We start from the raw sequence: 20,785 nt of genomic DNA, 5'->3' as shown, positions 1-20,785 counted from the left end.
ATAATGTTCCCCTTCTTCTACCCTCATCAGTTTCTTGGGACATATGCCCCCTGCCTCTTTTACATCACCACACCATGAGCTCCTTTAATTTGTTGACTTGGTTTTTTTTTTTTAATTGGAATTTCTATATGTGTGACAGCAGTGATAATTCTTCATTATCACTAAGGCCAGTTTGCTGAAGAGAGGTAGAACATTCCAAGTTTTACTCTTCCCTAAATCCCTGGGCCAGCCTGACATGACCAAGAATCCATTGTGTGGTGAGTAAGAAGTGTGATCACTGCACTGTGAAAGCGTATTCCATGGAACTTGTGTTGTGATACAAGCCATCTTAAAACAGATAGAGCTGAAAGGACCTTACACATGAACTAGTCTATATCTCTGGCTTTACTGGTGGGGAAATAGAGGCTACATGACTAGGGCCATATATCTTTATGCTCTCTTACAGTTTCTTGAAGGCTTGACTATATTGGCCAGGACTTGTGACTTGTCAGTAACATTCTTCCTAGCACCAGACATATCTAACCTAGTACAAAAATTTAACTGCTAAAAAATCACTTTTCTTTTCTATAGTTTAGGTAGTAGTTCTCCCTTTGTTATATACCACTGAAATCCAGGTTCATATTTGAAATATAAATTCATCTTAGATTTCAGACTATTTTTTTTTTTAAAGATTTATTTTCAGAAAGAGGGGGAGAGAAGGAGAATCCCAAGCAGACTCCTTGCTGAGTGTGGAGCCGAACTCGGGCTTAGTTTCACAACCTTGAGATTATGACCTGAGCCAAAATCACAAGTTGAATTAATCGACTGAGCCACCAGGGGCCCCTTCAGAGTATGTTTTTAACTGGAATGCTTTGCAGCCTGATTGATGTTATGTCTTTTTTGACCACTTTGTAAATAGATTTCAAGGCAACTACTTGGATATACTTTTTTTCTTTTTTTGAAAAGTCTTCTAAGATGGGCAGGTCCTTCTCAACTGCTGCAGGACATCAGCCAACCTGACAACAATATTCAGAGCTGGTTCCCCAACCTCTCAGATTTGCTAATGCCATTAGCCCAGTTGCCCACCTGGAGAGAGATGCTGAATTTGTCACATTGGTTTTTTAAAAATTTTATCTCTATAGCCCAAATTGTAGACATTATTTCGTGATCTAATGATAATTGCAATAGTACTTTTAAAAATGATAATTACTATATACTACAATGTAATTATATTCCAGTAATTCTGTTTAAAATTTCATGTTAACAAGAGAATTTTTTTATGAGTAAGAGAATATTATTTAAACATTTTAGAAATGTTTATTTTAATCACAGAAATTTCAATTCTAAACATTTTTCTTATCTTTCTTTCCCTCCCCCCTCTCTTACTCTTCCTCATTTGACATGCAGTACTGTGTGCTTTAAGCTTTTTTTTTTTAATGGCAAAACTATCTTATTAGCTTAGCCTTACTTTTTACATACATTAAGAAAAATTTGGGGTGCCTGGGTGGCTCAGTTGGCTGAGTGTCTGACTTTTGATTTTGGCTCAGGTCATGATCTCAGAGTCGTTGAGATGGAGCCCACACTGGGCTCCATGCTCAGAAGGGAGTCTGCTCAAGATTCTCTCTCCCTCTGCCCCTCCCTGTGGAGCATGCTCTCTCTCTCTCTCTCTCTCTAAAATAAATACATCTTTAAAAAAAGAAAAAAATTAATAGTAAGTTACAAATGGATATACATTTTTTTCGTTAATATATTTTTAAGAGGAAAGTGAGGCAGCAAATGTGAATTAATTAAATACAAATTGCCTTTTTTTTTTTTTTTTTTAAGATTTTACTTATTTATTCATGAGAGACACAGAGAGAGAGGCAGAGACACAGGCAGAGGGAGAAGCAGGTTCCCTGTGGGGAGCCTGATGCGAGACTCCATCCCAGGATCCTGGGATCACATCCTGAGTCAAAGGCCACTGAGCCACCCAGGGATCCCCCAAATTGCTTTAATGTACATGCTCAGATGGTTAGTCAAGGAACAGTTCCTAGAAGTGTGTTTTGAACAAGATTTTAAGAGAGGGGATAGATATACATTGCTGAAAAAGAAAAGCTTGGAAAAAAGGAAAGTAAAACAAATTATGCATTGGGGAGCTATATCAGAAGAAGGGGGAATGGATGCTAAAAATGTCCATTGCAGGATGGTTAAGCAAGCCCTTGGCTGGAATGGATAAGGAATGTTGGGAAGCAGTGATTAGTAACATTATTGAGATGTAGATTCACAACCTTGCTACCCACATTTTGCCTGGATACTTGGCTAAATTCAAAGGGAAAACCAAAGAGGGGAGGGAGACAGTGCTTGACCTGTAGAAGCTTACAATCTTGCTGATGAGACCAGGCAACTGGAAGGCAGAGGAGGAGCCTCGACAGTCAGAAGCAGCTTGGATTTTATATGGTGTGTGTTGGAAGAAGCCTTTGCAGGGTCTCATGTATCATCCTGCTTCTATCATCTGCTCAGGAAGGAGAAATCTGAGCTGGGAAAAATCCCATTGAGCAGGTGACTAAGTTTCAAAAATCAATCTTCATAGCTATATATAATCAATGAACAAAAGAGCTGTTTTTTTTTTTCCACACAAAGCTATTTTGAACCACTTTAGAAAAAAATGGGCTGCCTAAATTCTTCTGTCCATGATTAACAATTAATGGAAAATCACTGGTTTCCTTTTACAGACAGCACTTAATGTCAGTAACTTCAGGCTGTTTTCCAATTTTACAGTAAATTTTTATACTGAAACCAATTTAGGAAGCTGTTTAGTCCATGGGCTTTTTTTGGTGGAAAGATGATGTAGGTAGACTAGGATAATGACATTTCCTTTTCCACACCAATAAAATATTAGCAAGATGCTAACGGCTCCATTCTGATACTGTCACTTTCAAAATAAAGGAGAGAGGTCAAGTTGCTTATGGAAACATCTTGAATTATGTTAAAAGTAGTGTAGCTTTATAGTAGTTGAGATGGCAAATAATTTGGGTTTTGCTCTTGTGTATCCGTTAATCTCCCACCTTGGATCAGACCTAAGAGAGAAAATTTCCAGATTTTTGTTTGCTATCAAATTAGTTTTCTGGTAGTTGTTTGGTCTCATGTCTTAGAAATACAGATTTTATTTCTTTCCTTTCTTCTTCTTCTTCTTTTCATCTACCTCTTTGCTACGTGCAAACTGCTCCATGATTTCCACTTCATCCACTGGCATTCCCATGGGAGGGCTTCTGAGGTCCTTGGTTTCCTGGAATGACATTTGAGGCATATTTAAGTGCCTCACGATATAGCTCGGCTTATGTGGGCTTTGACCCACGTGTATTGGTGGTAGGTCTCTGAAAGGTACCAGGACAAAAACAACAGGAGCCTTGAGGTCTGGGGTCAGATTGGGTTGTGGTTGTCCATTTGTCACTTGCAAAGACTGTCCAGGAATGATCTTGTTATTGAGGTAGCTCTCTAAAGCCACCTGAGCTCTTATGTTCTGATTCTCTTCTGTCTGGGGAAGAACATCAGTGAAATAAGGTTTCACTCCCGTTATGGCATTGATTTCATAGGCGTTGTGCCTGTCAGCCAAAGCTCTCCCAGTTAAAATGGGCTGGAAAACAGTTGATCCGGAGACACCACTCACAAAGTTGTTGAGGAGAGAATACCAAATTCCACCACTTATTGGGCTCAAAGTGACCCGGGGCCATAAACTGGCCAGGCTCCGGAGAGCTTCACGGTTCCAGGCCGAGGCAGGAAATTCGGGCTCAGTATGATAGAGCTGAGAAAAGTAAATGCTAAGAGTAACATCTGGATACGTTATTAAGAAATTGTACATTTTGCCAATGCAGCAGTGGTTGGCTTCGTTACAAGGGGAGTTGTTGGAATACAGAATGATATGCCTGATTGTGTTGTTATTGTGTACGGCTGAGTCAAAATAACCATTCATCTCAAATAACATTGATTCTGGATGGGTATTATTCCCCGTGCAACTGCTAGCATGGCCCTTCTGCACCAGGCTTCCAGACGAAGTTTTTAGTTCATAAAATGTGAGGTGCTTTGTTTGAGGGTACACTGACCCATAAGGGAATCCAAAAATCTGATAAAATTCTGTATAGGGAACTCTTGCTTCTTCACCTGTCCGAATATGGTAAGGACAGTTAGAGCAATCTAGAGAGAAGCTTAGCCAGTAATAAGGTTTTACTATTGTTCCACGATTTGCTAGATATTCTTCATATAAGGGCTCCATTGCTAGTTTTACTGTCTTCTAGCTGCAACCCTAAACAAGGAAGAGAAATTATATATAAACCAGTGCAGGAAAAACTAAAGAAAATGCATTACTTTATTGAGACATACTTTTCTTTAAAAGAGGTAGCACAATAACTGTAGCATCTTTGATTCTTAAAGATAGTGATATATATCCATAGATTAGAAAGCTCAGGATTCACTTCTCTTCATCGAGATTCTTGGGGAGTGGGAAGGAGACAAAAAAGAAAGGCATAATGCACCTTTACCTGTTTCACAGAATGTGAGGCGATACAGCAAATGGATTAACAGTACAAGTTCTGGAAACAGACCACCTCGTTTCAAATCGGGGCTCCGCCACTTACCGGCTTATTGACCTTCTGTAAGTTGTTTTAAGTCTGGGAGCTTCCTTGTCTGTGCAGTGAGGATAAGAATCATACCTACCTCCTAAGATTATCTTGAGGATTGAATGATGGAATAAATACAAAGTGCTTTATTATGTGCCTGACTCATATTAAGGACTCAATAAATGTTAGCTCCTAGGAGTGATGGTACAAATCCCAGGATTATCTAACTGATTCTTGTTTATGAAAGTCTAAACAAGCAAGCAGGGGTTTTGCAATTTGTTCATAATGTTCTTCCTTTGTCTCTTTCCTGAATGATATTATCTAATTATCTGCATAGGTTTTGAGTGTGCTTGCATTTAAAATCAGCTATTTCTTTCAGATCATTGGCAGTAAATTAGTGGTAATTATTCTTTTGGGAAAAGGATCATGGGGTCTATTTTGCTAAATGGTAGAGACTTCTTGTAGGAATGCCACTTGAGTGTTCTTTGGGTCGTGAACACTTATTCATTGCCATTTGAGAGTTTTATTTCCAGTGGGTGGGTCTTGTTAGAACATTTTGGAAACTTTACCATTCTGGAAAGCACATATGGTTCCTTAGGATATTTCAAATAAATAGTTGCTGGAATGTTAAACCACAAATTTGAGATCTTTAAGTGATGATTTTTTCCTTTAAACAAAAATTTCTCAGTTATCATTGTTACCAAGCTGCAACCTAGGACATTATAATTGAGTTTTAAGAATATTTTAAAATAACTTTTTATTATACAAGTATTATGTTTTTCTTGTAGAATATTTTAAAAAATATTAATACAAAAAGGGAAAAATAAAAACTTATACCAGTTTGTCTGAGTTATGTTCCCATAACTGTTAACATGTCTCTTCCCTCCAGTCTTTTTGCTATGTGCACAACATAAATAAAATCATGTTTTATACTTTGCTTTTCACTTTGCATTATGTCCTGAGTATTTCCCCATGTTATTAAAAATTCTTCAAGAAACAGTATTCATGGCTAATTAGTATTTTATTACACAACTAATATATAATCAAATATTCAGGTTCTTACCTCTTTTTTATTATTATTATCTTAAAAACATTTTATTTATTTATTCATGAGAGACACAGAGAGAGAGAGAGAGAGAGGCAGAGACAACAGGCAGAGGGTGAAGAGGGTTCCATGCAAGGAGCCTGATGCAAGACTTGATCCTTGGGATCATGACCAGAGCCGAAGGCAGATGCTTAATCGCTGAGCCACCCAGGCGTCCCTCTTTTTATTATTATAAATAATGCTTTGATGAACATTTCTGTAAGTAAATTTGTATTTTTCTTTTCTTTTATGTAGATTACTAAAAGTTGTATTATTAGCCTAAACTTTGTCAGATTGCTTCTCAGGAAGCTGTCCCAATTCTATCTCATTTTCTCCTAGTGATGTTTATCACCTTTACTGATTTGAGAAGAGAGCATTTGTTTCCCTTTGTGGTTATAATTTGGACTTTTTCAATACCTAGTGAGGTTGAACACTTTTTCACATGTAGTGTTTATTCTTCTGTGAAATATGTTTGATCCCTTATCCCCCTCCTTTTGAAGTTTTCCTTACTGATTTGCAAGAACTCTTTGTATATTAAGGATATAAACTATCATAATTTTTGCAAGTATTTTACCTGGTTTATTGAGCCATTTAATTATGCTGGTGGCATTTTTAATTATACCAAATTTTACATTTTCATATGGTCTCATCTTTACCCTTAAGATTTATTTTTTACTATTGTATTTAAAAAAGACTTACCCATCAAAGAGGAGTTAAATATTACCCATGTTTTTTCCTAGTATGTATGGTTTTATCTTTTACATTTAACTCTTTGTCCAGGCAACAATACAAAGTATAAAATGTAAGAGAGATCAACTGACCATTACAAAACAAAATATATCTCTCATTTTCCAAAATCTGATTTGTCATTTCAGGAGTATTTATTATAGCCTTTCATATGGAAGCACTTTGATCAACTTCTTTCTTCCTCAACCCAGATCACCTCCGTCCCTGCTGTATTTGGTACAGCTGAAACCTGCAGAGTTCCTTGCTAATCCTGTCCTGGGCAGAAAATATTTTAGGAGCCTCAATCCTGCTACAGATGGAATGTGACCTGACTCATGTCACCATTATCCTAATGCTTAGATCTCTGCAGTAATTCTGGACACCACATACCCATCAAATTCCAGGTTTCTCCTAACCTCTGTCATGTCAGTTTAGTCCATAGGACCATGTGTTTGCCTCAGCATCCTCCTTAGTTCTGTATTTTCCTGATGGAACTGAATTCCTGCCCTGAGGCTTTCCAGACCTTGCATATCTTTTCTTCTTGGCCTTGGACTTTCCTCCTTAACCTTTGGCAATGAATCCCATTATTTGGAGCCTGACACCATCTCCTGTTTGATCTGGGGCATTATTTTCTCCTTGGATTTTCTCCTCTTTCAGGCTTACTCATCAGACTAGATAGATCTCTCTGAATATCAAAACTTGCTGAAACCAAGCCCCAAATCTCACTTGCTTTTGAATATGGTGCCCTGGATGCAGTGTGCTGTTTGGTGGCACAGCTGATATCTAAGTGACCACTCAAATGACAATTTCAAGTCACCCATGATTTGATTAAAATGTTGTGGAAACAGTACCAACAGGCCTTTTCCTGCCTTTATGTTTTGGGGTGGGTGGAAGGGGTGGAATTAACTATACTTACTGGTCCCAGAATTACACTCTTGCGAAGCAGAAGTCTCCATGTCTTTCAAAATAAAGGCAGTATGGAAAGTCTTGACTGTTTTTCTAAGTATTCCTTTCTTTGTACTCCTTCTCCTACTGTACCTGGGAAAGATGCATAATGGAGATCCTGAGGCCTAGTGGCCTTCATACGTAATGGACGGAGCTTCTGGAGTTTCATTCTTGCTAATGGTTTTTCATTGTCAATCAGCTGTGGTTCCCTGTTGGTGAAGTCTCCACTTTTTCAGAGGGTCTTTCTGAGACTATTTCTTTGCTCACTTTCATCTGAACAGGAGCAGGAAAGAAATCCTATCCACTTGCAACTCTTACAGAATTTGTGCTTTATATTATTCGCTTTTGCTCTCTGCCCTTTCATTCTGCCCCTACCCAGGCAAGGGGCGTGCCCCTGTTTAGCTAGGGGCTTGCCTCAGGAATCTCACTTGGCTCACAGGCCAGGTTGGCTAATACTTGTCTCCCCAGCATCCTGTGTTCCTCCTCCTTTGTCCTTTTGCCTCTGCTTTGGCTGTGCTTGGGAAAGGCATGCTGCCCTCAGTAGAGCAGATATACGGGCAGGAAGAAGCAGAGATCTGTAGAACCCAGTTCCCTGCTTCCGGTTGTGAGTAGCCCCTGGACTGAGGCCCTGAGACGGCAGCCTTCCTTAATGTAACATAAATGAGGCATACATGAAGACAATCTGCTCTCTTTACACCGCCGCCCCCCCCCCCCTCAGCTAGGATTTAGTGAGTACTGGTAAAGCACAGTGTGCACTGGAGTAGTTGGAAAATGGTGTTTGCCCTTCCCAATCTGTGCACAATCTGTTAGCAGCTAAAAACAAATGTTAACAGTTATAATTACCATCATTTTGTCTCCAGGCTTGGATCACATTCCAGGTGTTCTAGAAGATGGTCCATTCCCTTTTTTTCTCTCTTATGTACTATGCCGTGTTTCAAGGGGCTTCAGAGGGCGATGGCACTGTAAAGCTTCACCTCCTGACTTGGTTCAGGACTCTTTTGCAGTTTGTGTCTATTAGTTCCTTTGAACTCTGCCGTCCCAAGTTAGAAAGACCTTGCTGAGGTGTGGCTGCCTCTAAGAACACTGTTGAATTGGTGCCATGGTAACGTTTGCAAAGCAGCTACTGCTAGGATACGGCTCTGACACTTATTACTTTATTTGCATTTCAAACCACCTGTTCCAAAGATGAAAATATACATGAATGCATATTCCAGTCTGGATAAAAGCATACTATCTGACTATTTAAGCGGACGTGTTGGGGTTTTTCTCCCTCCAGCTGTAAGAATCAAACTCTGAGGTCCTGCTCCTCTGTGTCTTTGTCCTGACCTAGAACAGGTGCCAAGCCCTAGTGTGTGGACACAATTCATTGGTTCTGTTGCCTGTGGAAGCACAGGGCCTTTTTTCAGGAGGTTTGGCCTCCAGTGAGAGGGAGGCACCTATGAAAGGGAGCAGAGGCTTGATCTCCCCAAAGGGAGATTTCTACTAGTAGGTCCACAAGGAGAGCTCTTCACTTTGTCCAAATCTAGATTAATAGGTGCCTGCCATCTCTCTCTTTTTACAAATTCCTGGGAGACTCTTGCTATTGCTATGTATCTGTTTCCCTCCAGTTTAAGGCATACCCTCCCCCTGGATTCATCGTGGCCCCTTCTGTGTAGCTAACGGAAGAGCCACTCAGCCTTCTCCACTCTGTTCCCTTGCCCACCTTCAACTCCACGTCATCTCCTAGGATGTTGGACTTGTTGATGGTCATGATTCATTGTTTGTGCCTACTCCCAATTATTCCTTCCTTCCACTTGAAGGAGCAAGTGGTGACCACTACTGTGTATTTCCATTAGTTACCACCAAAAAGTTCTTAAGCACATTTGCTATGCTGAAAATAGCCCCCAGGGACAATAGAAGCACCTAGAAGGCTTCCTGCAGCAGCCTCCACTCTTAACTAGTTTCTCAGTCCTAGTCTCCACAACAGCAACTATCATCTGTCCTTGAGGAGACTTCTGGTTTAGATGTTTCATGTTGATCTCTGCTTTTTAAGGGGCTCAGGTGTATTCAACTCCTCAGCTAGTTATTTTTCTTTTATTTTTTTAAAGGTTTTATTTATTTATTCATGAGAGACAGACAAAGAGAGAGAGAGATAGAGAGAGAGAGAGAGAGGCAGAGACATAGGCAGAGGGAGAAGCAGGCAAGCCCGACATGGGATTTGATCCCAGATCTCCAGGATCATGCCCTGGTTGCTGAAGGCAGTGCTAGACTGCTGAGCCACCTGGGCTGCCCCAGTTATTTTTCAGTTACATTTTCCTTATTTTTTTTCTAAAGATTTTATTTATTTATTTGAGAGAGAGAAAGAGCCAGGCAGAGTACGAGTGGAGAGGAGGAGCAGATGGAGAGGGAAAAGCAGCTGCTGTGCAGGGAGACTAATGTGGGGCTCCATCCCAGGACCTGTGGATCATGACTTGAGCTGAAGGCAGATGCTCAACCAACTCAGCCACCCAGGTGCCCCCACCAGTTACATTCTCTTTCATGCTTTCTTCCATGAGTGCTCACTATTGGCCCTTTCTCCACTATTTGCCACTGATCATGCCTTTGTCGTTCTCACTTCCTGCCTCCATTTTCCTAGCATCTCCTAACTCAATGAAATTGTAAGACCAAGATATCATCTTTTATTTAACATTAATACCTGACATCCTATTTAAAAATATTCCCTTGGATCCCTGGGTGGCTCAGCGGTTTAGCTCCTCCTGCCTTCGGCCCAGTGCGTCATCCTGGAGTCCCAGGATCAAGTCCCACATCAGGCTCCCTGCATGGAGCCTGCTTCTCCCTCTGCCTATGTCTCTGCCTCTCTCTCTCTCTCTCTGTCTCTCATGAATAAATAAAATCATATTTATATATATATATAAATATTCCCTTAAGGGTCACCTGGTGACCTAATGGGTTAAACATCTAACTCTGGATTTCTATTCAGGTCATGATCTCCATGTTTCAGGATTGAGCCCCACGTTGGGCTCTGTGCTGAGGTATGGAGACTGCTCGAGATTCTCTCTCCCTCTCCCTCCCTCTGCCCTTTTCTCTGCTCTCTCTCACTCTCAAATAGGTAAATAAATCTTAAGAAAAAAATACTCCCTTAAAAATGAGCCTCTATCCACTAGTATATTTATCAATTGCATTATAGGCTAATTTTAGGGATAGGCAATCCCACCTAGCAACCAGTTTTAAAAACAGCTCTACTGAGGTTTAATTGAAAAAAACTGTATATATTTAGGGTATGCAACTTGATCTTTTGATATATTTATACATTGCAAAATGATCACAGCAATGAAGCTAATTAACGTATCTATAACCTCATATAGATATATTTTGGGGGCAGTTGTGTCAGAACATTTAAGATCTACCCTCTTAGTGAATTTCAAGTATACAATAGGTATTGTTAACTGTGGTCAACATGCTGTACGTTAGCTCCCCAGAACTTAGTCATCTTGCATAACTGAAACTTTGTACCCGTTGGCCAAAATTACTCCATTTCCCCCTTGCCCCACACCCTGGCTATCAACATTTTACTCTATGCTCCTATGAGTGTATTTTAGATTCCACCTCTAAATGACATTTTGCAATATTTGTCTTTCTGTTTCTGGGTTATTTCATGTAACATAATGTCCTTCGGTTTTGTCCATGTTGTGGGAAATGCCATGATTTTTTTTAAGGCTGAATAATATTATATGTATATACCACATCTTCTTTATTCATTCATCTTTTCATTGACATTTAGGTCATTTCTATAGCTTGACTGTTGTGAATAATACTGCAATGACTATAGGAGTGCAGATATCTTTTCTCTGAGATACTGATTCCAGTTCTTTTGCATAAATACTTAGAAGTGGAATTACCAGATCAGGTGGTGGTTTTATTTTTAATTTATTGAGGAACTGCCATATTGTTTTCCATAATGGCTCTACCATTTTACATTCTGACTAACATTTCCTTTTCCATGTCATCATCGATCCTTGTTATCTTTTGTCTTTTAGATAGTAGTCATCAAACAGGTGTGAGGTGATATCTCATTGCGGTTTGGATTTATAATTCCCTAATGATTAGTGATGTTTGAGCACCTTTTCATATACCTGTTGGCTATTTGTATGTCTTCTTTTGAGAAATGTCTGTTCAGGCCCTTTGCTCTTTTAAAAATCAGATTATTTGGTTTCTTTTTGCGATTATATATGTTCCTTATGTATTTTGGATTTTAGCCCCTCATCAGATATGTTGTTTGCAAATATTTTCCTGCAACAATTTGCTGAGAAGACTTTCTTTCCCCATTGTGTAACCTTAGCACTTATCAAAAATCATTTGACTGTGTGTGGGTTTATATTATTTTTGTCTCATTTGTCTATATGTCTGTATGTTGTAGGTTGTCTTTTCATTTCATTAAGTTTCTTCAGCTGTGCAGAAGCTTGTTAGCATCATGTAGTCCATTGTCTATTTTTGCTTTTTTTTTTTAAGATTTTATTTATTTATTTAGAGGAAGGGAGAGAGAGAGAGAGAGCAGGGGGAGGGGCAGATGGAGAGGTAGAAGGAGAAGCCAACTCCCTGCTGAGCAGGGAGCCTGACTCCTGGCTCAGGCTCAATCCCAAAATCCTGAGATCATGACCTGAGCTGAAGGCAGATGCTCAACTGATTGAGCCTCCCAGGTGCCCACCCAGAAGGATTTTTAAAACTGAAATTAGCCACAAGGAAATGAAGGACCTTGATCATAGGGTTCCTGCTCACAATTCTTATTGCTAAATTGACATGTACAGGAAAGGAGAAATTTGAACAAACATCTATTTCCCCAGACTCCTTTCTTCTGTCTTCCTTTGTTAACTTGCCATGCTTCATCTTCATTCAGATGAATTACAAGGTATATTCTCTATCAAAGTAATATGACATTATAATGAAAAAGCTTTGCAAAGGCAAAACTCTCTTACACTGATATTTATCTTTAAAAGACAAAACTTTACTAGGTTAACACTCCAAAAATTGTTTCTCATCTCTGTGTTCTGGCATCCCAATTTGGGACATACCTAAGATGGCTCGTGTGTTGCTAGTTGCTGCCTATAAGGTCATTTAAAATAACTTATATCTTATTGATAATTTTTTAAACTTTTATTTGGAGGTACTGTGCCCAATTAAATATATAATTCACTGCTTTCATAGCAGTTTGGTTGACACTGAATAATAATGCCCACATTCTTGAGGCAGTAGGAAACTACGTAGGCTGAAGGAAAAAAAAGCAAGCATGAAATAAAGGAGAGCAGGGAATTCAGTAGATTTCATGGGGGCTCATTAAGGAATTAGGTAGAAAAAATGGGAGAAGATAAGTGTTAGGACTGAGGAAAAGAAGGCAAAAAAAAGCAAGGGATGGAGGTCTTAGCTTGTGATCATAAACAGAAAGGCCACAGGGTGGCAGCACAGTCTTGACAGCCGAACACTTTCTGTTGGACCCGCCATTCCTTTGCTAAAACCACACACTTAACACAGAATTCCTCCAGGTTGGTTTCTCTCATTGTCCTAGGCAAATGCCAACAAATGTTTAGAATCAAAGGTAACTCCTAAAACTTAAGCTGAGGCAAAGTGCAGGGTGAAGGCACCATCTTTACCCCCAGAATCTGAACATATGCTCTAAAAAAAGGTTCCAAACTGTGGGGAAGGACCAGTTAAGCTTACGAACTGCCAACTTAAGGTTATGAAATCATTTTGTAAAATTCAACGAAAGTGATTTTATAGGAAAATGAACAAGAAAGATGTAGAAATCATAAGCTCATTTAAAAAATAATTTACTAAACAGATCAAAATATATAAAAATTTTAAATTACATTTCAATAAATGTAAATGGAACACTCGTCTATTTTTGCTTTTGTTGCTTGTGTTTTTGACGTCATATCCAAGAAGTTGCTGAGACCAGTGGTACAAAGCTTTTCCCGTATGTTTTCTTCTAAGAGTTTTATGGTTTCAGGTCTTATGTTTAAATCTTTAATCCATTTTGGGTTTGTGTGTGTGTGTGTGTGTGTGTGTGTGTGTGTGTGTGCATGGTGTAGGATAAGGGTCCAATTTCATTCTGTTGCATATGGATATCTAGTTTTCCTACAACTATTTGCTGAAGAGACTATCCTTTCCCCATTGTGTAACCTTAGCACTTATCAAAGATCATTTGACTGTATGTGTGTGGGTTTATATTATTTTTGTCTCATTTGTCTATATGTCTGTCTTTATGTAAATATAAAGAGAACAAACATAATATAGAATAAAAGAAAAAAGAATTAACAAAACTATCCATGTTGTTTATTTAAAGTATATGCATAGATGACTGGTTATGCAGAATCACCGTTGCTGTTATTATATTCTACAATCATATTAAGCAAAAAGTTTTTGAAGGATATATCTATATTCAAGATCCTATAAATGCACAGTTTGTGAACATATTGTATATCGACTTATAAAATTTTTGTTGTGATCAACCAACTTGCTTCTTACTTGCTACTTGATCAGATCTAGGTCCAATTGACAATAACACTATTTGCAGAGTATAATATATATCCAGACTGAATCTGTGTTTAGAATAGGGAAAGCCAATTTTAAGAGATATGCCGAGAGGAATAGAGGAAGAGATTTTAAAGTAATTCCGCAAGCTCAAGGTATTAATTTTTAACAGTTTTAAAAAATAAAACAAGTGAGACCGTATTTCCAAGTTCATCAGTAGCCACTTCCAAAAATTTATCCTGTAAAGTTATCTTAAAGTTTTCTTTCAGGATCCCTGGGTGGCACAGCGGTTTAGTGCCTGCCTTTGGCCCAGGGTGCGATCCTGGAGACCCGGGATCGAGTCCCACGTCGGGCTCCCGGTGCATGGAGCCTGCTTCTCCCTCTGCCTATGTCTCTGCCTCTCTCTCTCTCTCTCTGTGACTATCATAAATAAATAAAAAATAAAAAAATAAAGTTTTCTTTCAATGAAAGGACTAGTTTATGGTTCCATGAATTTCCAATGCATAGATTCTCTATTGAAATGATTATCTATTGCATTGATAATAGTTGTTAAAATTATGAAACATGACTTACAATCTCTGGAAACTCTGTTCTTCTACACTTCTAATACTTATTTTGACTTTTCAGTCATCTGCTTTTGAAAAACATGTTGAATTTATTCCATGTTTGGAGACACTAAGATTATTAACGTATCAACGAGTTCAGAGAAATAGGCAAATCTGACTATTTAATGTACTTTATCTTTAAAAAGTTGGGCCCAAACTGGGTCTTATCCAGCAGTAATTCTGAGGGTTTATTCAATAGTTCAAACATTCTCTACAGAATTTTTTTCCCTTGATAACCATCGAACCTAGCATGTAAAGCAGTTGTTTATAATAAACATCCATATTATTACATAAATGGAAAAATTTCAGATGTAATGCATTAGCCTTTATGTAATTCATAGTTTTTACTGTGTCATTAAGCACACTGATTAGTTCAGTTGACTTTTTTCCCTAGTAAGGTTTTCCTGATAAAGGAAATAGTGTGTTGTTTTGCATTCTGGCTCAAGCTCCTTTTTTTTTTTTTTTTTTTTTTTTTTAAGATTGTATTTATATATTCACGAGAGGCACAGAGAGGCAGAGACACAGGCAGAAGGAGAAGCAGGCTCCATGTAGGGAGCCCGATGTGGGACTCAATCCCAGGTCTCCAGGATCACACCCTGGGCTGAAGGCGGCGCTAAACCGCTGGGCTACCCGGGCTGCCCTGGCTCAAGCTCCTTAACCTGAGCAATTATCCTAGAAATTTCTCCCATGCAAGATTTAAACCCTAAATCAGTTTTCTGATATAAATCATACAGTCATATCAAATTTCTATAAAAGTTTCTAAATACTTACTCTTGATTTCTGTACTTATCTTGTTTACATTGGTAACAGTTTATAAATGGGCCCTGGCTCACAGACACAGCTTTGAGTGACATTGCTTTCATGTACTTCTTCCATTTCACTTAAGTCACTATTAGGTAGTGATTCTGCTTGACTAAGTTCACTAAATTTAATTTAAGTTGATTCTTCTGGCTATCTTATAAATGATAAATAGTTTAGATGAAAATATCATTCCTTGAACAAATGAACATTTACTGAATACCTACTTTGTGCCCACACACCTGGGTAGCTCAGTGTGTGAGCGTCTGTCTGGCTTTGGCTGAGGTCGTGATCCCGGGGTCCTAGGATCGAGTTCCGTGTCAGGCTCCCCACAGAGAGCCTGCTTCTTCCTCTGCATGTGTCTGTCCCTCTCTCTCTGTGTCTCTCATGAATAAATAAATAAAATCTTAAAAAAAAATACCTACTTTGTGCCAAAAATTTTACATGCCTTGCATCCCTAAGAGGTGCATATTATTACAATGTCCATTTTACAGATAACAAAAGTGAGGTTCAAAGTGTCTAATGTTAAGATAACATAGCTAGTAATTGGTAGAGCTGGGATTTGAACCCAGGGTGCTCAAAAACTCTTTTTTTTTTTTTCCACACACACTGCATTTTATTGTTTTCTAAAAGAGGCCTTTGCTCCTTTAGAAAAATGAAATGAGGGGAGACATCCCACTGTGGGGGGGTTTGGATTGGGAGAAGTCCTCGATGTCGCCTTTGCCTTTCAGGAGGGAAGTCTGACCTTCACCCTGGGGGTGGGGGGGTGAGGGCTGAAAGGGGTGTCTTCCGGGCTTGGTTAGGTGACAACACCCATTAGAGTGCTGCTTAAGCTCCGCAGCGGACACAGCTCTTGGGGTGTTGGGTATTTGGGGGAGATGGAGGGAGCACTTGAATAATACATCCTCTTCCCATCTATACCTGGAACTAATATGCTGGAAGCATCAAAAACTCTTTTTTTAATACCATAGCCCTTCCATCACATCCTACATTTTCAGCACAAAGAAAATAATTTCAAATTTATGACCTACTCTTAAGATAAATGGGAAAAATTACTTTTCAAAGTGAGACAATGATGAAGCCATGTAAGAGAAGCAAACATAGGAAAAGTGTGTCATAGTGAGCTGATGAGTGTGGGAAACAGCAGCAAGTGTTTCTGACAGGAGGAAAGAAAATTTTTTAAAAACCAACTTCATTGAGGTATTTATATAATAAAAGGCATCCATTCTATGTGAGCAATTCTATGAGTTTTGACATCCAGATATATTCATGTTACCACCATTACAATAAAAATATAAAACATTTATATCAACCCCCAGTTTTCCCTGGGTCTCTTTCTTCCCTATAAGTCACCCTTCTTCATGGCTCTAGGAAAGTATTATCTTTTTTGCTGTTACTATAGATTAGATATGTTTTCCCCCCATGTTTCACATCCATGGAATCATAAAATATGAATTCTGGTATCTTTTACTTGTTGTTCAGCATAACGTTTTTGAGATTAATCCATGTGATTGTGTATATCAGTAGCTTGTTACTTTTTAATATTGAGTGATATTCCATTGTATAGATTTGCTATAATTTATATATTCATCTGTTGATGGACATTTGTGTTGTTTCTAGTTTGAGGCTTTTGTGAGAAAGGTGCGCTGAACATTCATGTCCGAGCCTTGTTGTGTGGACATAGGTTTCTATTCCTCTTGGACAAATACTTAACAGTGGAATTGCTAGGTTGTATGGTAAATGCATCTCAACTTTCTGAGAACTGCCAAACTGTTTTCCAAAGTAGTTTATTATTTTACATTCCAACTAGCAACATATGAGCATTCCAGTTACTGGCCATCCTTGGCAACACTTGCTATTGTCAGTGAAAGGAAGTATTTGACATGTCAATTCAGAAAGACTAGTCTCTCTCTCTCTCTCTCTTTTTTTTTTAAAGATTTTATTTATTTATTCATGAGAGACACAGGCAGAAACACAGGCAGAGGGAGAAGCAGGCTCCATGCAGGGAGCCCGATGTGGGACTTGATCCCCTGTCTCCAGGATCAGGCCCTGGGCTGAAGGCTGCGCTAAACTGCTGAGCCACCCAGGCTGCCCAAGACTAGTTTCTTTTAAGCTTGTCATTTGACAGGAGGGGAGTAAACAATGAATGGGATTCTGTAGTAGTTCTGTTTCTTCATTTACATAACTAACCCCCAATAAATCTTCAAGAGCACCATCCTTATCAAATTTGATGTTTAGTTTCTCACTGTTTTCAGCTCCCCTTTTACCAGCCTCTTCAATATGAAGTCACGGAGCTGAGCTCAGTTCAATCTCATCCTTCGTTTAGGATGTGAGCACGTGGAAGCTGAGAGAAAATATTATGACCACGGACTCAGTATGGAGAGGATATGGAAAGCTCTGGAAGTCCTCCAGATACTTGCTGTCCAGAAGTCTGTTGTCGGTCTAATTGTTTCTTTGCTAATATTACCTTTTCTTTAGTGACTTTTAACACAGTTCCTTGCCTTTCATGTTTTATAGTTTTAATATGATGTGTTTAGGTGTGATTTAGTTTTATGTATCCTGCTTGAAACCCAAATTTGTGATTCTCGTTTTTCATTAATTCTGGAAAATACTCAGCCATCATCTCTTGAAATATTTGTTTCCTCTATTCTCTTTTCTTTTGGAACGTTTGTTAGGTATATATTGAACCTTCTTATATGACTCTTTGTTTCCTGCTGTAATTCCTATTATTCATCTGTCAGTGCCACATTCTAGATATTTTCTCCAGATCAATCATCCAGTTCTACACTTTTCTTTACAGGTCTGTCAATTTGCTGTTTAAACCACTTACTGAATTCTGTTGTTTTTTTTTTAAAGCTACGGAATATATGTATTTTATTTCTGTATTTTTCTTCATTTTCATATTTTTGATCTTTTTAACCTTTAATTATTTTAGATGTTATTATATGCTCTGTAACAAATAATTCTATTATCTGTGTATCTAATATTCTTGGGAATTTACCTCTGCTTTTTGTTATTTCTGCCTACTCTTGCTTATGGTGAATTGTTCCTTTGGGTGTTGTAAAACTTTGTTTTGAAATCATGCTTGGTGGAGATCCTGTGTGGTCTGCCCTGAAGATATGCTCTTCAGGAGTGGTTCTCAATCTGTGTTGCACATTTAGAATCACCTAGTGAGCCTTTAAAAATTAGAATGGCAGCTTGAACCCCAGACCTCAGATACTATGAGTATCAGTATGAGTATGAGGACTTACACATTAGTGTTTTTAAACACTAATTTTTTAAGAAATTAGTTTTTTTAACAGTGGAATTGCTAGGTTTAAAAAAGTTTAAAAAAACACTGTTTTTTACACATTAAAAAAATGAAAAAACAAAACAAAACTCTCTACAGTCATGGTTGAGAATCACTGCTCTAGAAGAATTTGCCTTTAATTTTTATAGGCACTACAAGTGTGTTTACAGACCTGGATCACTTTAATATCAATTTCTCATTTCTGGTTCCTGAACTGTATAGGTAATATGAATTTTTTTCACAGTAGGAAAACATTTAATTAATTTATTTTAAAACAGATATTATTCATTTATTCACGAGACACACACAGAGAGAGGCAGAGACATAGAGAGAGAAGCAGGCTCCCTGCAGGGAGCCTGATGTGGGACCCAATCCCAGAACCCAGATCATGTCCTGAGCCGAAGGCAGATAGATGCTCAACCGCTGAGCCACCCAAGCATCCCATTATTTTTGTTATTTGTTTTTGGATTCCCCCCCAACTTTATTGAGGAATAACTGACAAATAATAATCGTATATATTTAAAGTATATGATTTTATATACATATGCATTGTGGAATGATTACCAAGATCAAGATAATTAACACATTCATCAACTAACATAGTTAACTCTGGAGTTTTATTTGTTCGTTTTTGTGGTGAGAATGCTTAAGGCCTACTTTTAGCAACCTTCAAGAATATAAGTATGTAAGTAACATATAACAACAATACTATATTATTAACTATAGTAACCATGCTGTACATTAGATCCTTAGAATTTATTCATCTTATAACTGAAAGTTTGTGCCCTTTGACCTACATCTTCCCATTTACCTCCCATCCCCCAACCCTTGATAACCACTATTTTATTCTGTTTCTATGAAATCAGGTTTTTCTTTCTTTTTTAAGATTCCACATATAAGTAATACCATACACTGTTGGTCTTTCACTTTAGCATAATGTCCTCAAGATCCATCCATATTGTTGCAAATGGCAGGATTTCCTTTATTTAATGGCTAAATAATATTCCATTGAATATATACTCCATGTTTTCTTTGTCCATTTATCTGTTGATTGACATTACGTTGTTACCATATCTTGGCTATTGTAAATAATGCTGCAATAAATGTGGGAGTGCAGATATCTCTTCAAGATACTGATTTCTTTCTTTCTTTCTTTCTTTCTTTCTTTCTTTCTTTCTTCCTTTCTTCCTTTCTTCCTTCCTTCCTTTCTTCCTTCCTTCCTTTCTTCCTTTCTTCCTTTCTTCCTTTCCTTTTTTTGATATATATCCAGGAATGGGATCACTGGATCATGTGGTAGTTCTATTTTGAATTTCTTGAGGAACTACCATACTGTTTTCCATAATGGTTACACCAATTTGCATTCCCACCAATCCATTCCCATAATGGCTGTACCAATTGACATTTCCACCAACAGTGCATAAGGATTTCCTTTTCTTGACATCTCGTCAACATTTGTTGTCTTTTTGATAATAGCAATTTTAACATGTGTGAAGTCATATCTTATTGTGGTTTTGATCTGGATTTTCCTGAAGCTTAGTGATGTTAAACACCTTTCATGTACTTAGCCATTTGTTTGTCTTTGGAAAAATGTCTCTTCAGAACTTTTGTCCATTTTTAGGTTGTATTATATGCTTTTATGCTATAGAATTGAATTCTATGAGTACTTTATATACTTTGGATATATTTTTTTAATTTTTATTTATTTATGATAGTCACACACAGAGAAAGAGACAGGCAGAGACATAGGCAGAGGGAGAAGCAGGCTCCATGCACTGGGAGCCCGACGTGGGATTCGATCCCGGGTCTCCAGGATCGTGCCCTGGGCCAATGGCAGGCGCTAAACCGCTGCGCCACCCAGGGCTCCCCTGTACTTTGGATATTAGCTCCTTGTCAGGTATATGGTTTATGAATAATTTCTCCCATTCTGTATGTATCTTTTTAATTTACTGATTGTTGCTTTTGTTGTGCAGAGGCTTTTTAGTTTGATGTAGTCCCATGTGTTTGTTTTAGCTTTTACTACCTGTGCTTCTGGTGTCTTATCCCAAAAATCATTGCTAAGACCAATGTCAAGGAGTTTTTTTTCTATGTTTTCTTTTAGGAGTTTTATGATTTCAGGTTTACATTTAAGTCTTGAATCCATTTCAAGTTAACTTTTATGAGTTGAATAAGATATGGATCCAGTTTCATGTGGCTATCAAGTTTTCCCAACGAGGGGACGGTTGAAGAGATTGTCCTTCCCCGTTGTGTGTTTAGATGCCCTTGT

The 20,785-nt window shown here is 38.2% G+C and overlaps 2 protein-coding genes across 2 annotated transcripts in view; one reads left to right on the top strand and one right to left on the bottom strand.

The window, feature by feature from the left end:
- The window catches only part of RGL1 (ral guanine nucleotide dissociation stimulator like 1), a 261,146-nt gene that overhangs the window by 7,243 nt on the left and 233,118 nt on the right, over positions 1-20,785 (top strand). The gene's annotated exons all lie outside the window — the stretch shown is intronic.
- Positions 2,396-4,228, bottom strand: APOBEC4 (apolipoprotein B mRNA editing enzyme catalytic polypeptide like 4). Its single transcript, XM_041755534.1, has one exon. It carries the CDS (start codon positions 4,226-4,228, stop codon positions 3,122-3,124), a length of 1,107 nt encoding a protein of 368 aa, XP_041611468.1. The 3' UTR covers positions 2,396-3,121.

Source organism: Vulpes lagopus, chromosome 1 (genome assembly GCF_018345385.1).
Source record: "Vulpes lagopus strain Blue_001 chromosome 1, ASM1834538v1, whole genome shotgun sequence".
In the NCBI taxonomy this organism is placed as follows: Eukaryota; Metazoa; Chordata; class Mammalia; order Carnivora; family Canidae; genus Vulpes; species Vulpes lagopus.
Note: the sequence above shows the minus strand (reverse complement) of the source record. Positions and strands in the feature narration are given on the sequence as shown.